Source organism: Danio aesculapii, chromosome 16 (genome assembly GCF_903798145.1).
Source record: "Danio aesculapii chromosome 16, fDanAes4.1, whole genome shotgun sequence".
NCBI classification, from domain to species: domain Eukaryota; kingdom Metazoa; phylum Chordata; class Actinopteri; order Cypriniformes; family Danionidae; genus Danio; species Danio aesculapii.
Genome location: NC_079450.1, coordinates 44,183,822 through 44,207,321, shown reverse-complemented (window position 1 = coordinate 44,207,321; position 23,500 = coordinate 44,183,822). Strand labels below are relative to the sequence as shown.

Below are 23,500 nucleotides of genomic sequence, written 5' to 3'. Positions count from 1 at the left end.
ATCACCCTCTACATAACCTCCGGCATATTTCCATATCTCTCATCCTACAAGCAATAGCCCCTAGAACCCTCCAATCATACCTCACAGCATGGAATTCATTTAAAACACTTCCATACAGTATACAAAGCACCCTTTCTAGACTTTTCCCTCCTCTCCATTACCTCCTTCATATCCCACCTTCACATTTCAAAAAACTTACAATCCAGCTCAATCAGAAGTTACTTAAGCGGGATTCAATTCTTCCATAAACTAATTCACGGATCTCCCTCCGACGCCATACATACTCACAAACATCTCTCCTTATTAAAGGCATCCAGAAAACCCACCCACACCCCCCCGATTCCAGACTACCCATCACTCTTAACATTCTCACCAAATGCATCCACACACTACGTAAAGGTTACCAATCCATCAATACAGCGCGCACCCTCGATGCTATGTTCACCCTAGCCTTTTTTGGCTTCCTCAGATGTTCAGAAATCACAACCACATCCAAATTCAATCCCATCATCCACCCCACCATCTCCGATCTGACTCTGCTGGATAAAGAAACCATTTCCTTCTTTGTCAAACAGAGCAAAACAGATCAAATTCGCAAAGGTCACCCAATATACATATTCGACCTCCCATCCCCCACCCACCATTTTCAAACACTGCTAGCATTCCTGCAGTTCAGGATTTCCCAAGACCCTAATCCCCTTTCTCCCCTATTTACAGATGACTTTAACCACCCAGTAACCCGATTTTGGTTCCAGAAACACCTCAAAGAAATACTACGCCTATCTGGGTTCTCCCCCGACTCATTTTCCAGCCATTCTTTTAGAATTGGAGCCGCCACCACTGCAGCCCACAACGGGCTCTCCCAAAAGCAGATCCAGACCCTCGGCCACTGGTCCTCGGATGCTTTAACACTTATATCCGATTCAGCCGTCTACACCTCAAAGAAGCACAAATGTCTCTCACCAGACGACATTCAACTTCATGAAACCGAAGACAAATTAACTCTGCCCCACAATCTCCCCGCCTCCTTTCGAGCTTATCTCAATACAATCTCCTAAAAGCCCCTAGGCTACCAGTACGCAATCTTTTCAGTCTTCACTTCCTTCACGCGTCGAGTTCCTCCGCACCCTCCCTCTCTTCCTTCAAGCGTTGAATGCTTCCGCTCTTCCCTCCATCTCCTCCCTCTTCAACCCCCCCCCCCCAACATCTTTTACTCCCTACCCCCTTTCCAGCGTTGAGTTTCTCCGCTACTTTGTTTCTTCAGCGTCGGGTCGCTCCGCTACTATCTCTTCTTTCTAGCGTTGAGTTCTTCAGCTACTCTCATCTCTTCAGCCTAAGCATCACCCTCCAAGATCTGACTCCCCCGGAGTCAATCAATTACCCCCTTACCCTGGCCAATATACATCTTTCTTGCTTTCTAGGGTCGAGTTCCTCCAGCATCTCCTGTTCTAAATTCTCTAGCGTCGAGTTTTCTCCGCACCTCCTTCCCTTCCTTCTAGCGTTGAATGCTTCCGCTCTTTCCTCCAACCCCTCCCTCTTAAACCACCCCCCCCCTGCCCTAGATGGGTCATGTGCTCGCCATGGGGACATCCTGCCAGATGTACAATTTCATAGAGACAAAGAGATCTCTGGAAATTATTGCATTCAAACGAATGACAATCTCTTCAAATGTTAGAACTGAGGCAGATGTATCTTTGAATAATATGCCATAGTTTTCCTCATACGCTGTGTTTATTCCAACCAACCAGGTTAATCTATCTGTTGTTTCAACACTTATAGTAGATTAAAATGATCTTTATGTGTCTGAAATGTATGATGTCTGGTATTGAACGAAAGCTAGTGACATTTGCAATACATTGGTGTAAATGAAAAACTAATCGAACAAACAGCATTCCTCTTGTAACATTTGATGTAAGATAGTTACAAACTTACAAGAGATTTACCATGTGAAATCAACATGCAGTCTGTTAATGATTGACCCTTACTACAATGGTATGGGGCGTGGCCCCGCACTTCATGGCAACTGCTCATTGAAAGACTGAAAGATTGAAAGGGGGTGGACCAAACCATGTCACTTAAAAACACCCTGCATCATGCTATTGAGTCACCACGTAATTTCCATGCAAGCCTCTTAAATTTTGGGACCGCTGAAACCGCGCGAACTTCCGCAAACTGACTCTCAGCACACTGTCACCTCGGTAACCCAGAACAGCCATTTACAAGCGTGTGAATCCCAAAGACATCATCAAAATGAGTCACCACCCAATCATAAGCGCCATGCATCGCCAAGGCCAGCCCAGTGAGGGAAACTCAAGACTTCGAGCAAAAAGGCGCAAACAAAACAAACTAATGTTGTCTCTTGCTGGTCTGGTGCAGATTGATCTTAAGCAGTTAAAGATAAGGCATATTTCTGCTTTTGTGGTGTCTCAGGTGTTAAAGGGCACCTATGGTGAAAAATCTACTTTTTAAAGCTGTTTGGACAGACATATGTGCATGTATGGTGTATAGACCGTCATATTGGGGCGCATAAATGGCGCTCTGTCTGTCTGTCTGTCTGTGTGTGTCTGCTGCGGTGTGTGTGTGAGCGCGCTGAACTTTGTGTGACCCTGCCATGCAACTGCACAATAAATACCAATAGGTAAAGTTCTTACTGTAGTATTTCTCACAAACGCTACGTGAGATCTGCTTCCTTTAAGTCTGTCTGTTGTCTGACGCAGCCGAGGGAGGATTAAGGCACGCTGAAAAGCACGTAGAAACGGTGGGCAGGGAGGACTAGCCTTAAAGGAGCAATACACCTAAACCGACCCAGTGAAAAATGTATAGGAATTTAATAAAAGGTCTAATAAAAAAAATCTGATGGGTGTTTTGAGCTGAAACTTTACACACACTTTCTGGACACACAAAAGACATTTAAATCTGAAAAAAGGGCTAACCTAGGTGCCCTTTAATACAAGATCAAGTAAGAAGTATTCGAATTAATTGGGACAGTTGTCAACTAATTTTGCATCCTCTGAACTGCCTCTGTGTGTATGTGTGTGTGCATCTGTGTTTGTTGTGCTCATTGCGAAGTTTCATGTATCGTAGTGTAGCTCAGTAAATCTTTGTTCTTATTTTAAGAACTGTGTCTTGTGTTCTTGAGAGTGCTTTGAGAAAGCGAACTGCAGTAAATAGTTATTCGAACTGCAGTAAATAGTTATTGTCCACAAGACAAAGCTATAGTCGCTGTAAAGCGCACGGATTGAGAAACAATAAGCGTGTTCCTTATTCTTTCTTATAAGGCCTCCACAGTTGATTTAAAGGTGCGTGTCCCAGCTTTAAAACTACCCAGCTAGAAGGGACCGTTCTCTCAACTTTGGCTAACATTCCTTACAGGTTGTGTTAATGTTTTAAATTAACATTTCAACGTAATATCCAATGAATATTCAAACAATGTTTTTTCGCAAAACAATGAACATTTTTGAAACATTTTGGAAATGTTGGTAAGGGACCAGATTAAACAATGTTCTCTTAGAAAACGTTTTCACAATGTTTTATAAAACCAAAATAACAACATTTCACAGTCATATTAGAGAAATGTTATAATCATGATTTCTTTTCAATAGAGAGACAGAAAGAAAATTAACATACTAATTTTAACCTGTACTTATTCAAATATATAAAATGTCATGTTCAAAAACTTATTGCACACAAATAAGTAAAACCTAGTGGTTTAAAAATAGTGGAAAAGCATACAGATTTAAAATGACAATTAATTAGTATTTCATACATTAGTAAAATTTGCATTATGTGTCAGCAAATTATTCTTGTTTTAAATATACCTGATTTTTAAAATGTTTTATTTTTTTGTTTTATTTGTTACACATGTTATACAATGAGCACAAGAATGTAAGAAAATGCAGTGCTTTAAACTTTCATTGTCACATTGCTACAGTAAAATTAAATATTTTAAATGGTTATAGAGTGTTTTGTGTCTGTCATATCGTTACTGTACATTTCGAAAACAAAAAAGAAAACAAACAATGTTATTAACAAACATGTAGAATATTTAGAGAATATTGTCCTGACTTTATAGAAGGCTTTCTGGGAACTAAAACAAAATATCTGCTGAAAATACCTGCTGAAGAGTATAATTTTTTAGCAATGGTACCATTAAACAGGATTAGAATGTTTTAGAGAACATTTACCTGTTTTTTAAGAGAATGTATGGGAAGTAAAATAAAACAATACGATGAAACGTTATAATAATGTTAAAGTATAATTTTGTAGCAACACTGTTAAAAAAAATCTGTTAAATTTACGGAAAATACCAGCAGCTGTGGTTGCCAGTAATCTACTGTTTTTAACATTTTACATTCGGAAATTCAGTTTACAGAATATTTCTGTAAAAAATACATTCCACAATGTATTTTTCATCAAACACATTTAACCCCTCAAATCCAAGAGCAAAATTCTCACTATTGTCTTCACTAAAGAGGATTGAACACTCAGACAGTGAGGAAGTTATTGAGATAATTAAGTGACTAATTAAATGTGGATTGATAATCATTGATGTAATGACACCTGTTAACAGCAAATCACTGAAGGAAAGAAAAACACAAATAAGCACAGCCAAAACCAAAGATGAAATCAACTGAAAATAAAAATCTGAATAAATTAATAATTAATAAAAATAAAACAAATTACACAATAAAAATTTCATTTCTCAATATCTCAACAGAGATCATTAAACAACACAAACATCAGGAGCTTCACTTATTACTGACCTTTGACTTTATTTTTGTCACATGAACGAAAGCTCTTAATGAAATTTTTGTTGTTCATTTGAAGTCACCATAACGGAGGACAGAGTCTGCTTTAGTCGGGATCTTCAACTTCTTGTTTTAATATAGTTTTTACTTTAGTTGCTATAGTTAAATGTGTTAATCACATTATTTGTATACCATGAAAACCCAAAATAAATATGAAATTAAGTGTGATGAGATTAACTATCATATCAAAGCCACCCTTGCATACTTGTGGTCTTGTTAAATATCATCTTAAGTGTGAGAATTGAATAATAAACGTAAATGAAACCACTAGAACTTCAGCAATCAATGACAATTTAACAGATCTAAATAAACCGGATATTAGAACATTTGATAAACTTTTTATTGCCTGTAGAAATTTCTGATAGAGATAAATCACGCTCACATGCTTCTTTATCTTCTAGTGAGATTACTTTGTTTTAATTAATAGATTAAAAAATAAATTGGTCGAATTATTACAGTATTTTGATGTATACAAATTATTAAAATAGGGAGCAAAAGCAGCTATCTCTTTAGGATTTTCAAATACTTTATTATTTGCTCTAAGTTGAACAATAGAAGCATTTAAGGCATTGGATCTTTCCATCCTGAAGAAATAAATGACTTTTGTTCTCCTTTTTCCAGCCATATTTTTCTGGATCTGACATAATCTCCCTTCGCTTTAGCTCTATATAGCTCATACAATTTATTCTGCAATTTTAAATATTCTGCATTTTGAGTATCTGTCAGTGATTTATTAGAAGATAAATCTGAAAGTTGTGAAAGAATTTTGTCTTGTCACTACCAAATTTTCAAAAAATTTACCTAGTTCATATTTTAAGAGTTACAAATTCGTCCATAAGCTTTTTGAGATTTGTTTTTTTTCCCAGTAGATGTGAATAATCTCATCAACCTGTTGCTTGACTTTTTCATACTTAAGAGGAGAATTGTTTAATTTCCAAATTAGAGATTTATTATTATTAATTGTAGTATTTTGTGACAAATTAATAGAAATGTAAATAGCATTATGGTCAGTCAGTGGACTATTGCTAATAGAAGTAGCGATATTATTTTTTTAACGTTTTCAGAAATCAACCAATAATCAATTCTGGATTGTCTTGAGTGATCTTTGTTGCTCCAAGTGTACTGTATTATATCTGGATACATCTCTCTCCATATGTCGACTAAATCAAATTTATCCATAAGCGCTATAAGATATGAGCTTGAAGAAGCTGCTTTCCTTGGAGGGTATCTGTCTAGCATACTATTCATTACAATGTTAAAGTCCCCACCTAAAATTATAAAGGCTGTTGGATATTTTTTTATTGCTACGGAAAGTTTTTGATCTAACATGTTAAAAAAAGTGCAGTTGTCCGCAACAGAGTTGTATCCATATATGTTCACAATAATTACTAGACATTGATTGACAATAATTATAATTAGCAAGAAGTGGCCTGATGGATCAATATCAGTTTCCAGAACATTGCCATTAAAATTATACTTCATAATCCCTACTCCTGCAGAATGTTCTGACCTGTGGACAGCCATATATCATTGCCCCATTGTGCCCTCCAGAATTTTGCATCTTTTAGGTAGAGTGACTTTCCTGAAGAAAACAGAAATCTACTTTGTGTCTCTTAGAAAACAAAAAAGCTTTCCTTTTAATATTATTTTTTAAACCCTTGGCATTTAAAAAAATTAAGACAATGACATACAAATAGAACAAGTAAACAATACCTGAAGAACTAGGTATAAGCTAAGATATGAATTAGAACAGAAGAAGAACAAAAAACAGAACAAAAAAATAAATAAAACAAAAATAGAATAGAACAAAAAAACAAAACAAAAAAAAAGCGATAGTTTGCCTGACTCTGCAACATGAGAAATACAAATATAAGGGTTTTCAATGAATGTCTTTTTCATTGCTTTACTTTTTCTTTTATATATGTTCCTCCAAGCAACCGGTAAAAATAAACAAAAACAGTAACAATAACAATAATGAAGTTTCGTTTGCAGTAAATGATGACTTCAAAAATAAATGTTTTGTAATTTAGAATAATGTCTTTAAACGAAAGTCTCAATAATAAAAATAAAGAAAAAAAGAGAGAAAGAAAAAAAGGTTAAAGATCCCTCACTTGAGAGAATGGTGACGTATCAAGTCGTTTGGATCTAGACATCCGTCTGAACTGACATATAAGGAGAAAGAAAGAAAAAATGCTTGTGCTCACCCAAAAAATATTAAAGAAAATGCTGTGGTGAATGTTGATGAGGACAGCATCATTCAACCAGACTAATCTTTTGCTGAAATCCTTTACCATCCACATAGCAAACGGCCATCTGAAGCCTGCTCTCTTCCCATCTTTTCTTGCTCGTTCGACAAGTGCCATAGTTTTATTTCTGGCATCTTTGGTGCTTGAGTTAGGTCTTCAAAAGTCCGAATTTTCTTCCCTTCGAGATGACCGCGGTTCTGGCAACCCTCCAGATCTGGTTCTCGTACGTTAACGTGAGAGAAACTGTGCGATGATGCGACGGCTGGTGAGACGAGCTCCGACAGCGCGAGGACCCAGTCTGTGGGCCACCATCGAGCGTGTAGATCAGCTGTTCTGCTATTACAGGAGAAACTTTACTGAACAAGTCAATTTGAACTTTGCGGACATCTTCGCCCCGCTGCTCCTGAATACCGGACACTCGTAAATTCCACCTCCGCTTGTAAGTGTCGAGTTCCTCGCATTATCCTGCAGTACACAGTTTCTCCTTTTCCAGCGATTCCACTCTCTCCTGTAGCGTTGTCACCTTGCCCGTTATTTCTTCTACTTGATTGTTCATAAATTCAAGTGCCTCAGTTGCACTGTTTAGTGAACTGGTGTTATCTTCACTTTGTCTCGATGGATTGCATGCGAGTCAGAGACTCTAACTGCATTTTTTTTAACATCGTTCCAAACTTCCATCAGGTGCGAGTTGGACACCGTTTGACTCTCCGACGCCCCTTTGTCAGTTTATTTTTTATTTTTTAGACGGTGGTTTAGGAGTTTTAGTCAGGTAAATTTAATCGATGCATTATCTGTCTTGAGCGCGGCATCCAGAGATCTCCTCGCATAAGACTGTGTGGCACTTCGAGCAGCTCTGCTTTCTTCCATTGAACTCGTTTGAAAAATTAAGAAATGAAAAAAAAAAAGACTCTGGTCAGTAATAAGATGCTTTTATTACCCTTTACTTATCTAGTTTATTAATAAATCATTTAGCACGTGCAGGGCTTTAGCACAATGGTTGTTAACCAGTCGATTATAGGTTAAGATTATATGTGACTGTCAGTGTATGTGAATGAACCACTGACATTTGAAGACATGAAGAGGTGAGCTGAGCAAAGAGACAAAAATACCTTCATAGACAAAAGAGCAGGTAGCCTAAACCTGAATTATTATTTTCTCCTTCTTATAGTATTCTATTTATGACTTATTTTGGCGTGTGATCAACCTTTAGGCATGTTTGTAGACGTGTTTGCAAGCAATTCGTAACATTTTAATAATAGTTTTGGCAATTGAACTAAATGAATGAATGACTTGAAAAAAGATTCGTTCATTTCAATGAACGAGACCTCAAAGATCCGAGTCAATAAAATGATCCGAACTTCCCATCACTACTTCTCACCTGCTTGTGCAATCATTGAATATCTTGATAGTTGTAAGTGAGAAATGAATACCTATGCAAATGAAACCGCTTGACCTACAGCAGCCAATGACAGGTCTAACAGGTTTAACAGGTCTAAATACACCATTCACTATGAAAATGTTTCATATATGGCAGAATTAAAAACACAAAGACATCATCATTAGTCTTTGAATCTCAATAATGGTGAAAAACAAAAAAATAAAAATCAACCCAGAACAATATAAAACAACCTACTGAATAGGCACCATCAAAGGCAAGTCAGATTTATTGTCAATTCAGCCGCATGTACAGGACATATAGAGAATCGAAATTACGTTACTCTCAGACCCTAGGTGCCTAACATATAATATTATATAAAAAGTAGAGTTTTAAGGAAAATTAAATTTTAATTTACAATATATACAATGTGTACATAAAATGGGGTCTAAAAATACACAAACTGTAGTTTAAAAATATACATAAGGAATAAAAATTTGTAAACATACAATGACATTAGGGCATTTAGCAAATGAGTGCAAACCAGAGTTGTGCAGATAAAGAACAGTATGTAGTGCAAAAAGGCTTGTTAGCATGACAATTATGATAAAGTGGCAGTGTCGTAATATATAGTAGTATGGTGTGTCTAACTGGTAGACCAATGTTACATAAAGTGACCAGTGCTGATGAATGTAAAGAAGCTGTGCATTGGGTGGGTGGGATCTGCTGTTATGCAGAGGGCTTTTCGGGTGAGACAGGTGCTGTAAATGTCCTGGAAAGAGGGGAGAGGGACACCAATGATCTTCTCAGCTGTACTCACTATGCGCTGAAGAGTTTTCCTGCAGGATGCATTGCAGGCTCCAAACCACACAGTGATGCAGCTGGTTAGGATGCTCTCAATAGTGCCTCTGTAGAAGGTGTACATGATTGGGGCAGGTGCTCTTCCTCTTTAAGTTTGCGGAGGAAGTAGAGCCCATCTAGCAGTGCTTACGTTCAGCAACCTTTAAGTCAGATTCGAAGCCTTGTGCTTACTTTATGCTTGTGTCTGTTTGTCGATGAGGACAGTGGACGTGACCTCATGGACACAAAGTAGCATGTCGGATTCCACATCTGAGGTTGTGTGTTTAAATCACCTAAGGGTCACAAAAATTGACTTTAGCAAATTGTTGGTAAAGTTGTGGGAGGTGCCTTTTAGCTGTGCTCACTTTCAGCCGCTTTAGAGTCAAATTCCAAGCCTTGAGCTCAGGTTATGCTCCTGTCGACAGGGACCCCGGAAAGGACCTTGCGGTCTAACTGTAGTGCGTCTGTCTCCAGTTCATAAGGATGCATGTTTAAATCACAACGGTATCAGAGACGATGAGTTTATCAATTTATTTTTAAAGTTGTGGAAGGCAAAATTTACGAGTGCTCAGATTAGCCACTGTTAAGACAAATTCCCAGTTTTGTGCACAGCCTATGCTCGTGTCTTGCTTCTTAATAACTCCGGCAGACAGGAGTTGGAGCACAGCGGAAGCGTGCCTAACTCCAGATCAGACGGACGTCTGCGTGTTAAAATCAAGTCAGGTTTGCTGGTGTTAAGGTTGCTTTTTTTTCAAAAGCAGTGGAAGGCCCCTTATAGGATTGCTTACATCAGTCACATTTAAGTCAGATTTCCAGCCTTGTGCTTACATTATGCTTGTGTCTGTTTTGTCAATGAGGACAGCAGAGAGAGAAATATGGGGTGGCATGTGTCCAAAAATTTGATTGATGACGACCATGCCCACTTCCGGTTTATTATTAACAGTTTAATTAAATTAATAATTCCGGTAATTAGATTCTTATTCGTTTAATTAAATTAATAATTCAGGTAATTAGATTCTTATCAGTTTAAATTAATAATTCCTGTAATTAAATTCTTATCAGTTTAATTAAATTAATAATCCCGGTAATTAGATTCTTATCAGTTTAATTAAAATAATAATTCCGGTAATTAGATTCTTATTCGTTTAATTAAATTAATAATTCCGGTAATTAGATTCTTATCAGTTTAAATTAATAATTCCTGTAATTAGATTCTTATCAGTTTAATTAAATTAATAATCCCGGTAATTAGATTCTTAACAGTTTAATTAAAATAATAATTCCGGTAATTAGATTCTTATCAAGCTAAATAAATTAAAATACCAGTTAATTAAAATATTAAATTAAAGTTAATTAGATTTAATCAAATAAAATAAAATATATCAACCGTTATTAAAACCATATTTTAATCATATCAAATAAATTATATTATATTTTAATTATTGCTATAAACTATATTATATATTATTATATTATATTATATTATAATTAATAACTATAGCATATGCACCACTGTCTGAAATAGCTCTTCTTTGTTGTGTTGATAAGGAAAACGTTATAACGTTATAACGCCCGTTGGCCAAGTGTTTGTGAAAGATAGAAGACATCTAACAGTTGTTACAACATATTTCCTATATGGTGTCAGAAGATAAGGCAAAATTGGTGACCGTTAGACAACACCCAGGCAGATGCTTCAGATAAACCATTGTTTGTCCTAATGCTAAATTATGATAGGAAATTGCTGACACAACATACAACTGCCAGATCGCCGGTTGTGTCATCTACAGATGATATCTCTCTATGTATATATATGTATATATAAAAATGAGTTTGCTATGCCCAGCGAGCTTATTTGTCATTACTTATTTGACAAAAAGCTGTGCTCTGTTACCTTGTACATAACGGAATCTGGAAAACCGCACACTCTGGAGGACCCCTGTCTGGTCCTTACGGTTAAAGACTGGTTCTTATTCTACAAACATGTCTGGCCAGATGTCCGTAATTCTAAACAGGAGCCGTTGTTTATCGCAGAGTGGGATTCTGGAAAACCAAACAATCGATTTTGAAAACAACTGTGAAACAACTGTTAAAAGAACCCTGAAGACCGCATTTACATATTCTTATGCAATGACAAGACAAAGCTTCGTGAGCATTCCGGAATAATACATGCTGATGAGCATAACGAACGATATGAAATGGTTCTACCCATCCTCTGGAGAGATGCTGACAAGACGGCTGACATTTTTGGATCCATACACCAATTGTTCAAATGGTGTGAGTTGAATGATCGATACAGAAATATTAAAGTTCAGCTGTTTCACCCCCAGTGGTCTGTGCGCCGCAGGAGAGATCATTCGCAACTGTCTCCGCCCATCTACTACGAGCATAAAAAGCCCTAATCGACGAGTGACCACCACAGTACTACAGCATGTCTTAATAACTCTCTTTAGAATTTGCCATCTTCAGGCCTGAGGATACCAATTCGGGTCCTCCTGATGACAATGCCATACCATGCTTTCCGAAATTTGGAGCTTCTGCATTAGACCGTGACTTATCATGTTTTGAAATATTCAAATCTTCTGAACCTGACAACGATGAAAAAAACTAGCTGGATAAATTCTGCACCGAACTAGGATACCGTAACCTGACATACCTGACCAACAAGTACAAAAAAGATGATCATGCAAAGTTTGACGTCACGGACGGTGTTTCTGCAGTTCCGGTTTCAAGATCATAAAAGCTCTGATCACGGTGCTCATGCAGCACATCATCGACGCTCAGCTGAAAAAGGAATGCGAGGGTTATGCTATCAACCACCCCAGCCAGCTGCAACACACCTGCCTGTTTGAACCATCAGCATTCTACTTCGACTCGCACTTTGGAACACTCGTCAATAAACTGATCAAACCTGAGTTCCACACGGCTGTGTCACAGGCTATGATGCGTGTTGGCTTAAAGTCGCAGCCTCAGATGGTCCACGGGACTGTCCTGGGCATTCTACATGAATTGAGGAGCGAACCGTTCATCGTCGCAAGACTGGAAGACATCAGGATCAAGATTCTGGACAACTCCTGTGAGAAAATCGTCAGCGACGCTGTCGATTTCTGGCACCGCAGTGCCTAGATCTCGAATCGGGTAAAACTCCACAATGGGAAATACATGTAAACCTAGTAAGATACTTGAAAGCTTTTTAAAAGAGTACTACAAAAATCAGTTAAATCGTCTTTTATGTAAAGTCATTAACGATGCTATGAATGATGACCGATTATCTCGGTCCAGACGGGTGGCAAATTTCAAGAATGAAATTAAGATTGTGAGAACTCTGGATAATTCATGGGACAATATGATTAATGTTTGTGTAAACGGTACCGAACCAACGTGTTTTATGATTAGAAGAGTTCTAGATGCTATGTCTGAAGTATCTGATCGGTTTGGAGTCGGTGATGTCCTATCTATGTCTACCTATGTGTCGGATGTATGTATATCGCTGATTACAAAAAATGATGTTGATGACATATCTGAAATTGTTGAATCTTTGGTCACTTACATTCTAGATAAAGACACGTCATCTTGTGTACAATTTATATGCTACCTAGACAGTTTGTAAAGTCGTTATGTAATCATTTTCCGATTTCATGTCATGTATGTTTCCATGCTTTAAATAAAAAGACTCGTATAACCAATGTTTTGCATTATTCTTTGAGAACTGGCAAAACAGAAGCATGTCTGATTTAACAAAGAATGTTTATTATGAGCCGACCTTGTCGATATGTCAGCGTATTCTATGGAAAATGACGGTAATAAATTCATGCTGACTTGTATAGATGTATTCAGCAAGTATGCATGGAGTCGGGTGTTGAAGAATAAGAGCGGAGTCGAAGTTACTAAAGCGTTCGAGTCTATACTCAAGGAGGGTCGCGTTCCGCGTAAGTTGCAGATTGACCAGGGAAAGGAATTTTTCAACAAACATTTTTAAGATCTTATGAAAAAACATGATATTAATCATTTTGCAACGGCTACTGATTTAAAGGCCAGCGTTGTGGAACGTTTTAATAGAACATTAAAAAGTAGAATGTGGCGTTTTCTAACTGCTACTAATTCCCAGCGATACATCGATGTCTTACAAGACATTGACAGGATACAACAACAGTTATCACAAGACTATTAAGATGAGACCCGTTGATGTCTGCAAAGAAAATGAAGCTACGGTGTTTCAAAACTCTTATGGTAACAAAGATTCAGAAACCAGTGTTCAAATACAACGTTGGTGACGTAGTTAGGATTTCTAAAGTAAGAGGTCCGTTTGCCAAAGGTTACGAACAGAACTACACTGAAGAATTCTTTACCGTTTCTGAGTGTATTCCACGTCAACCATCCGTCTACAGGCTCAAAGATTATGACGGTGATGTTATCGAAGTAGTTTTATATGAACAAGAGATACAGAAAATATTTGTGAATAAAAACAAGTTGTTCAAAATGGAAAAGTTTTAGGCGAGAAAAAGCAAGGACGGTCTACACTTGTTTTAGTGAAATGGTTAGGATGGCCCTCGAAATTTAATAGTTATATAGACAAAAAAAGCTCTGATGGATTTGCAAAAACCTTAAATTACCCATTTCTTTTTCCATGCTATTTATTATTGTACAATCTAGCTATGGATAACAACGGTTTCTACGTTACGCTCCCGTGTAACGCTTCTTTATCTGTATATCCTGAAAATCGTATATCTAGTTATACGACTAATTTGTCTAAAAATATACACCTGAAAGGTGATTGGGTAGTGGGTCTCACTGAAATTGAATATCCTAGAAGCTGGTATAACATCACTGATGATGATGGTATGTTCAACCTAGACACGTACCCCGACCCTGATAATGAAGAGAGAAAAACACTAGAAACAAAAGTACTTAAAGATCTACCTGGTTTCTTTGTTTAGAGGCAGATTCGAATACCCGGAGGGTACTACAAGGATATACCAACCGTGATCAAAATTATAAATGAGGTTATCAAACCATCAGGGCTATTGTTTTACGATAAATTAAAAAATAAAATTCATTTGGTGGCAAAACCTAGTGTATCTATTGGTTTCTATGAGAAACTAGGTGCCATATTAGGAGTGAAACCGGGAGAGGGACTAGGTCATTCAGCCTACCATGAAAAAGCTAATTTTACTAAGACCGTTACCACATATGCTCCCAATCAAGCTGACATCAATGGAGGTTTCTACACATTATATGTCTACTCCGACATCATCGACTACCAATCAGTTGGTGATTCATACGTGCCCCTTTTAAGATGCGTACATATAACCGGTGAAAACAACGATATTGTCAGTGTCAGATATGACAAATCGTATTACGCATCGGTCAGATTTGCTTACAGTAAAGTTATTGTGAAACTACACTTTAGACCGGTGAGACATTCGGGTCTTTAAAATGTCTTATTACAATACACACCGCGGCGAAGTGTGGTTTATTTATAAACTCATTTCGAGAGGATCACGTGCTTATGATCAACACGGCTGGCTCCTCATTAGCTCCGTAATGTGACCCATCAGATAATTACGGAAGCGTTATAATTAACCAGAGTTTTTTCACTCCAGTTATCTTCGTCTTGAAGCTGCTCAGTCCGCCTCGCTACAAGCTGCAGACTAAGCAAACAACCAAACAACAAAACCTACAATTCCAACTACAAATACAATTAACGAACCATCAACAACCATCATGGAAAACAATGGAAACAATAACTTCGACAACAACATCAACGACAACAATAACCAGGAAAACATCTCCCAGGAACACCCCGCTCTACCCGAGACGCCAGCGGCGCTCCACCCTCACCCAACCCCGCGAGACCTCGCACTTGAGCCCGAGGCCTCTACCAGAGGCCGGAGAATGACTCGCGCAACTTCAGCACGCATACATCAAACCAGATCAACTTCTCCCTCAGCACACAGACAACAAATAAGATCACCCACCTCTTCATATGCATCAGCCTCCTCCTGTATTCTCCCGACGAAAAGAATCACAGTCAACGAACTCCGAAAACTTCTTTCAGACCTCGGCATCCACGCCCCTCGATCACTCAATAAACCGGAACTCCTGAAACTCTATTCAAACTCCACATCGGACTCTCATCCCTCCATCACATCACCAACAGGAAGAAACAATAGACAATCCAGCGATCGCCCCACTCCATATCCACCGCAAGGGAAAAGAAAGGACAAAACAAAACACGCACCACGCCGCACTCCAGCCAGACCACGCCCCCAGAAACCACAAGCACAACATATGACGTCACACAACACCAACCAGGACTACAGCCAGATAAACTACAATTCCCAATCCGATCCTCAAACCTATCCTACCTCTATTTCTTGGCCTCCAGCCCCCCCCCTCCAGTTCTTCAAATAGCCCTAATCTCCCCTCTACTTCAGGCATCAACTTTCTCCCTTCTAACACTATCCCTCCAGCTCTTCCCCAACCTCAATCTTTTTCCTTCCCCCCCCAATCCTCCGCCTCATGCCCCATCCTCATTCAACCTACTTTCTCCCATCCTACTCTTCCTTCCTGCTTTCCCCCTTCATCACCCCCCCCCATACTTACAAACAAATACCCCACTAAGCAAGTTCCTACCCCCGCACCAGTTTCTGCTTCACGCCCCCATTCACTCTTTCTTCAGCCACGCCCCTTCCTCCACCAAATAACGCTCTGGCAATGGAACCACCCCAAGTCTCCCATGCAGCAAGAAATCAGATCCTCTCAGGTGCCGACATTGACCTCATTACTCTTTTATCACCTATCACACCCCCCACGGCAGAACGCCAGATAGATTGCGGTGAAATTTCTCTCACACTCAAACAGCCCCATAGCTCCCATTCACGCATTCTATCATTAGCCGAATTCAATATAGCCTTCTCTCGTTATACAGACATCATCTGTTCCGTTTTCCCCCATAGAAGACGCGAGCTAAATGACTACATGGCCATTATCGCCGAGCTCGCGCTCTCGTATGGGGGAACACATTTTTATACCTATCACAAACTCTTTTCTGCCAAATGCGCCATTAGAGTGACCCAGTGGAATCAATGTCCTTATTGGGGGGCTCTGGACACTGACCTCCACAATCGAGTCTTCCTAGGCTGCCGCAATCTGTCCTGCGCGGTCTGCCGTTCTAACCTACACCCCACTACTTCCTGTCCCTTCATCATCTCTACCACTCAAACAGCAGCCAAATCTTCCAGTTACATTCCTCGCCCCCCCAATCACAATATTCCCTCTCTTCTCTCCTCGTCTTTCCGCCCCCCCCCCCCCCCCCCCCCCAACCGTGACACCTGCCAAAACTTTAACATTGGTAGGTGCCACAAAAACCCCTGCAAATACCTTCACATTTGCTCCTATTGTGGCGGTGCTCACGCCAAAGTCGTCTGCCCGGTCTGGAAATCACAAAATAAAAGATCAAAAAACTGCCTATCGACTCCAATCAATGTTCCTCACCTGGCTTATGAATTGCATTCTCACCCTGATACTAACTTTTCTGATTTTCTCATTTCAGGTCTAACCCACGGATTCCACCCTGGCGTTTCAGCAATTCCTTCCTATAATTTATTCTGTCCCATCCTACAATCAGCAAACACAGAACCAGAAACTGTCGATTTGCTGATTAAAAAAGAAATCGAAAACAAATTTATGATCGGTCCATTTTCCGCTCCTCCATTTAGTGTTTCACGCATCAGCCCAATAGGCATTGCTACTCGAAAATTCTCAGATAAAAAATGCCTTATTATTGACCTCTCTTCCCCGCATAACTCCACCTTTCCCAGTATTAACAGCACCATCCAGCCAGATGAATTTTCGCTTCACTACCACGACATAGACCAAGCTATCTCCCTCATCAAAATAGCAGGACGTAACGCATGGCTCGCCAAAGTCGATATCACTTCCGCATTCAAAATCATGCCCATTCACCCAGATTTCTGGCACCTATTCGGCATCCGATGGCGATCAAAATTTTACTTTGCAGTCCGACTTACCTTCGGCTGCAGGAGTAGCCCCAAAATTTTCGATACGCTTTCAGAAGCACTATGTTGGATACTATCCAATAATTATGGTGTTCCGTATCTGATTCATCTCTTAGACGACTTCCTCATCATTTCCCCCCTGTCTTCACCGCCAGCTAAACACCTAGCGATCACCCAAAAGGTTTTCGCTGATCTCGGTATCCCTCTCGCAGAGGAAAAAACTTCCGGACCCAGCACTTCCATTGAATTTCTGGGTATAAATCTAAACTCCAATAAATTCGAAGCTTCTCTCCCCAAAGAGAAAATTGACCGCATCATATCTCTTTCTCTTATCTTCTTAGAGAAACAAGTATGCACCAAGCGCGAACTCCTATCCATCCTTGGGCACTTAAACTTCGCGATGCGAATTATCCCTCAGGGGCGCCCATTCATTTCCCACCTCCTCCAGCTCGCAGCTTCTGTTCACAGCCTAGAAGAATCTATTCTCCTCAATGAATCCAGTCGCGAAGAACTCAGCTTATGGATTTCCTTCCTTAAGCAGTGGAACGGCTGTTCCTTTTTCTATAGCGACCTAATCACATCCCCAGTCGACATTAGCTTATTCACAGACGCTGCCCCCTCAGTCGGTTTTGGGGGTTTTTATCAAAAGCATTGGTTCGCCTCCACATGGCCATCTCAAATGCTCAATATCCCTCAAAATCAACACTCATCAGCTCTTTTCGAACTATATTCCATAGTTGTCGCAGCAATCCTATGGGGACACCATTGGTCCGCCTCTTGCATCCTTATACATTGCGACAATGAAGCCACTGTACAGTGCGTAAATAAAGGGCGCTCCCATTCCCCACCTCTCACGCCTCTATTAAGACGTCTAGCATGGACATCAGCTAATAAACAATTTATCATGATTGCTAAACATGTACCAGGATGTAAAAATCAAATTGCTGACTCTCTCTCTCGTTTCTCTTTTCAGAAATTTCAACTATTGGCTCCAGGAGCGGACCCCCATCCAACACCTGTCCCTCCCTATTCAGAAACGATCTTGCCATAGATCACCCTCTACATAACCTCCGGCATATTTCCATATCTCTCATCCTACAAGCAATAGCCCCTAGAACCCTCCAATCATACCTCACAGCATGGAATTCATTTAAACACTTCCATACAGTATACAAAGCACCCTTTCTAGACTTTTCCCTCCTCTCCATTACCTCCTTCATATCCCACCTTCACATTTCAAAAAACTTACAATCCAGCTCAATCAGAAGTTACTTAAGCGGGATTCAATTCTTCCATAAACTAATTCACGGATCTCCCTCCGACGCCATACATAACTCACAAACATCTCTCCTTATTAAAGGCATCCAGAAAACCCACCCACACCCCCCCGATTCCAGACTACCCATCACTCTTAACATTCTCACCAAATGCATTCACACACTACGTAAAGGTTACCAATCCATCAATACAGCGCGCACCCTCGATGCTATGTTCACCCTAGCCTTTTTTGGCTTCCTCAGATGTTCAGAAATCACAACCACATCCAAATTCAATCCCATCATCCACCCCACCATCTCCGATCTGACTCTGCTGGATAAAGAAACCATTTCCTTCTTTGTCAAACAGAGCAAAACAGATCAAATTCGCAAAGGTCACCCAATATACATATTCGACCTCCCATCCCCCACCCACCATTTTCAAACACTGCTAGCATTCCTGCAGTTCAGGATTTCCCAAGACCCTAATCCCCTTTCTCCCCTATTTACAGATGACTTTAACCACCCAGTAACCCGATTTTGGTTCCAGAAACACCTCAAAGAAATACTACGCCTATCTGGGTTCTCCCCCGACTCATTTTCCAGCCATTCTTTTAGAATTGGAGCCGCCACCACTGCAGCCCACAACGGGCTCTCCCAAAAGCAGATCCAGACCCTCGGCCACTGGTCCTCGGATGCTTTTAACACTTATATCCGATTCAGCCGTCTACACCTCAAAGAAGCACAAATGTCTCTCACCAGACGACATTCAACTTCATGAAACCGAAGACAAATTAACTCTGCCCCACAATCTCCCCGCCTCCTTTCGAGCTTATCTCAATACAATCTCCTAAAAGCCCCTAGGCTACCAGTACGCAATCTTTTCAGTCCTTCACTTCCTTCACGCGTCGAGTTCCTCCGCACCTCCCTCTCTTCCTTCAAGCGTTGAATGCTTCCGCTCTTCCCTCCATCCCCTCCCTCTTCAACCCCCCCCTCCCAACATCTTTTACTCCCTACCCCCTTTCCAGCGTTGAGTTTCTCCGCTACTTTTGTTTCTTCAGCGTCGAGTCGCTCCGCTACTATCTCTTCTTTCTAGCGTTGAGTTCTTCAGCTACTCTCATCTCTTCAGCCTAAGCATCACCCTCCAAGATCTGACTCCCCCGGAGTCAATCAATTACCCCCTTACCCTGGCCAATATACATCTTTCTTGCTTTCTAGGGTCGAGTTCCTCCACATCTCCTGTTCTAAATTCTCTAGCGTCGAGTTTCTCCGCACCTCCTTCCCTTCCTTCTAGTGTTGAATGCTTCCGCTCTTTCCTCCAACCCCTCCCTCTTAAACCACCCCCCCCAACATCTTTACTCCCTACCCCCTTTCCAGCGTCGAGTTTCTCCGCTACCTTTTCTTTTTCAGCGTCGAGTTGCTCCGCTACCATCTCTTCCTTCTAGCGTTGAGTTCTTCCACTACTCTCACCTCTTCAGCCTAAGTAACACCATCCAAGGCCTGACTCCCCAGGAGTCATCCGATTACCCCCACCCACTTCAATTGACATCTTTCTGGTTTTCTAGCGTTGAGTTCCTCCGCACCTCCTGTTCAATTTTCTATAGCGTCGAGTTTCTCCGCACCTCCTTCTCTTCCTTCAAGCGTCGAATGCTTCCGCTCTTTCCTCCATCCCCTCCCTCTTCCACCCCCCCACATCTTTTACTCCCTAACCCAATTTCCAGCGTCGAGTTTCTCCGCTTCTTTTCTTTTTCAGCGTCGAGTTGCTCCGCCACTATCCCTTCCTTCTAGCAGTAAGTTCTTCTGTTACTCTCACCTTTCCAGCCTAAGCACCACCCCCCAACTTACGACTTCCCTGGAGTCTTGTCCCTGCCCACCTCCCACAGGAGTCTTCACCACCCCCTCCCTATTCAGACTCCTGTAGGAGTCTAACCCTCCAGCCCTAACTCCCACGGAGTTCCTCCGCTACTTTCTTTCTTCAGCGTCGAGTTTCTCCGCTACTTTACTCTTTCAGCATTGAGTTTCTCCGCTACTCTTTCTATATTCACAATAGCATCACTCACCAACCCTGACTCCCAAGGAGTCTCCCCATGCTCGGACTCCCCCGGAGTCCCGCTCAGCCCACTTCCACAGGAGTCTCCACCACTCCCAACCCTCCCCAGACTCCTGCAGTAGTTCAATCCTACAGCTCTAACTCCCACGGAGTCATCACCAGAGCTCTAAGTCTCAGACAAATACTCCATCCCTACGTCCAGTAGATTTTCTTTTCTTTACCTTTCCAGCGTCGAGTTCCTCCGCATCTTATGCTCTTTTTCTCAGCGTCGAGTTCCTCCGCATCCCCTTCACTTCCTTCCAGCGTTGAATGCTTCCGCCCTTTTCTCTACCCTCTCTATAACCCCTCTCCCCTTCCCACTCCCTACCCCTTTCTCGGCGTTGAGATCCTCCGCTACTTTTCTTCTTTCAGAATCGAGTTACTTTGCTACTTTCCTATTTCTAACATCAAGTCCCTCAGCTACTCTCCTTCCTTCTGCTAGGCATCCTGCCCAACCCCATTCTCCCCCCGAACCTGACCCAGCCGCTTCTAAGAGCACGCTACAACTTCCCTCCTGCAGGAACCTATCTCCCTTCAATTCATATCCAGCAGCCGGATATGGCGCTGACCTCTCGCCTTTTGGGGGGCACTTCAATACGCGGCTGCTGTCCCGAGCATTAAAGCTTTTTTAGGGAGTTCTCGAGACATACCTGAGCTCGAACTCCCCTCTCGCCCTTCTAACGGGAGGGAGCCCCGGGCTCGAGGATATTACGAGCTCAGGGCTCTCTCCCGGGACAGCATGCCAAATACGCTTTATTGATTATCAGCTAAGTGTGAACTCTTGAAGTGTGGTTTATTTATAAACTCATTTCGAGAGGATCACGTGCTTATGATCAACACGGCTGGCTCCTCATTAGCTCCGTAATGTGACCCATCAGATAATTACGGAAGCGTTATAATTAACCAGAGTTTTTTCACTCCAGTTATCTTCGTCTTGAAGCTTCCCCCTCCTTCCACCCCTACTTCCTCCCTCTTTTTCCGATAGAGCGACACGGTGGCCCAGTGGCTAGCGCTGTTGCCTCACAGCAAGAACACCGCTGGTCCAGCCTCCTATCAGGCTGGTTGGTGTTTCTGTGCGGAGTTTGCATATTCTCCCCGTGTTCGCGTGGGTTTCCCCCGGGTCCCCCGGTTTCCTCCCACCGTCTAAAAACATATACCATAGCAATAGATTAAACCAAATTATCACCGAAAACAACCCTAGTTTACACTTCTCACGCGGCGACAAGCAGGGGAGTTCTCGAGACATACCTGAGCTCGAACTCCCCTCTCGCCCTTCTAACGGGAGGGAGCCCCGGGCTCGAGGATATTACGAGCTCAGGGCTCTCTCCCGGGACAGCATGCCAAATACGCTTTATTGATTATCAGCTAAGTGTGAACTCTTGAAATCAACGATTGTCAACGTATGTCAACTACTACCAAAATCAAGCCAAAGGCGGGCTCCCTGGATATGCAGGTGGTGCTGTCATGTAAGGGTCAGGCCTGGGAGAACTATTCAGAGGCCTGTTTGGGATGGCAGTCCCGTTGTTAAAAACCAGGTTCAACATCACTAAACCTCACTTGAAAACGGCTGCAAAAAACAAAGCATCAGACATTATTTCAAACGTGCTGTCAAGAGCTCATGACGATAGACAACAAGACGGTTCAGGGCTCATAGTTATGGCCCGTAAGAGAATGTCTAAACCACCAGGAGTCAGGAGGCGTGATCGCCCTATAAAGAAAAAGCGCAGTCAAGAAAACGACACTTACACGCAGAAAGCGTAGGAAGAGTGTGAGACGAAACACCGTCGCTAAGAGAAACATGATCACCATTTTCTAACATGTCGCTACTGCCTCGCATGTACGGAAAGTGTATAAAGTCAGAGCTTGACTTATTAACAGTACCTTTAACAGAGACGGCTATAGAGAAAAATATGTATGTGGAGGTACCTCCTCTGTCGGCCATCTCGGATTTGTCACCTTTGGAGTTTTTTATAGCAGGGTCCGGTGAGGAATACATCGATCTAAACAACACATTGATGCATCTAAGACTTAAAATCACAAAGCCTAATGGCGGTGAAATAGCAGATCCTGTAAAAGTTGGTTTAATCAATTACCCTGCTGCCACAATTTTCTCACAAGTCGAAGTAAGTCTCGGAGACTGATTAATCTCCCAAAGCTCAAGTACCCACCCGTACAGATGTATCATCGAGAGTCTCATCAACTACAGCAAAGACACGCTGGAATCATCATTCTCCGCAGGTCTTTTTATCAAAGACACGGCCGGGCATATGGACGACAAAGATCCAGCTGGCTAGAGGTTGACAAAAAGGGCATCATACACAACCAAGAGCAAGATTGTCGATCTGATGGCTCCTATTCACAGCAATATTTTCTTTCAAGAAAAATTAATGCTCAATGGCGTCTATATAAAAATACGCATGATCAGAGGTAAAGACAAGTTCTGTCTGATGAGGATTGATGACGTAGCCTATAAATTAAAGATTGTGTCTGCATCCCTATTTGTCAAGAAAGTGACAGTCGCACCGAACGTGCGGCTGGCCCATGCTCAGGCCTTGCTGTCCACCAATGCAAAGTATCCGATTGACAGGGTCTGCCTGAAAAATTTCTCCATACCACAAGGAGCCCGAGTTTCAAATTAGGAAAATCTATTTTTGGGTACTCTACCGAAATCAATCGTCTTGGGGATGACCGATAACGATGCATTTACCGGTTCTTATGATAAAAACCCCTTCGCGTTCAAACATTACGATTTGGAGTTCTTGGCCATCTATGTCGACGGTCAACAAATTCCTGCTAAACCTCTACAGCCAAATTTTACAGACGGCTCTGTGGTACGAGAATTTTATCAACTCGTAACAGCTACCGGCA

General features: G+C 41.2%; 1 protein-coding gene across 1 annotated transcript; it reads left to right on the top strand.

The window, feature by feature from the left end:
* The first annotated feature begins 14,990 nt into the window (after positions 1–14,990).
* On the top strand, positions 14,991–18,338 carry LOC130243801 (uncharacterized). The gene is made up of 2 exons (XM_056476102.1): positions 14,991–15,153; positions 16,822–18,338. Exons 1-2 carry the CDS (start codon positions 14,991–14,993, stop codon positions 18,336–18,338), a joined length of 1,680 nt encoding a protein of 559 aa, XP_056332077.1.
* The last annotated feature ends 5,162 nt before the right edge of the window (positions 18,339–23,500 follow it).

Coding starts and splice junctions, on each gene's coding strand:
- LOC130243801 (XM_056476102.1), top strand. CDS start 14,991: ATGGAAAACAATGGAAACAATAACTTCGACAACAACATCAACGACAAC. Junction 15,154..16,821: donor GCCCGAGGCCTCTACCAGAG/GCCGGAGAATGA, acceptor TTCTCATTTCAG/GTCTAACCCACGGATTCCAC.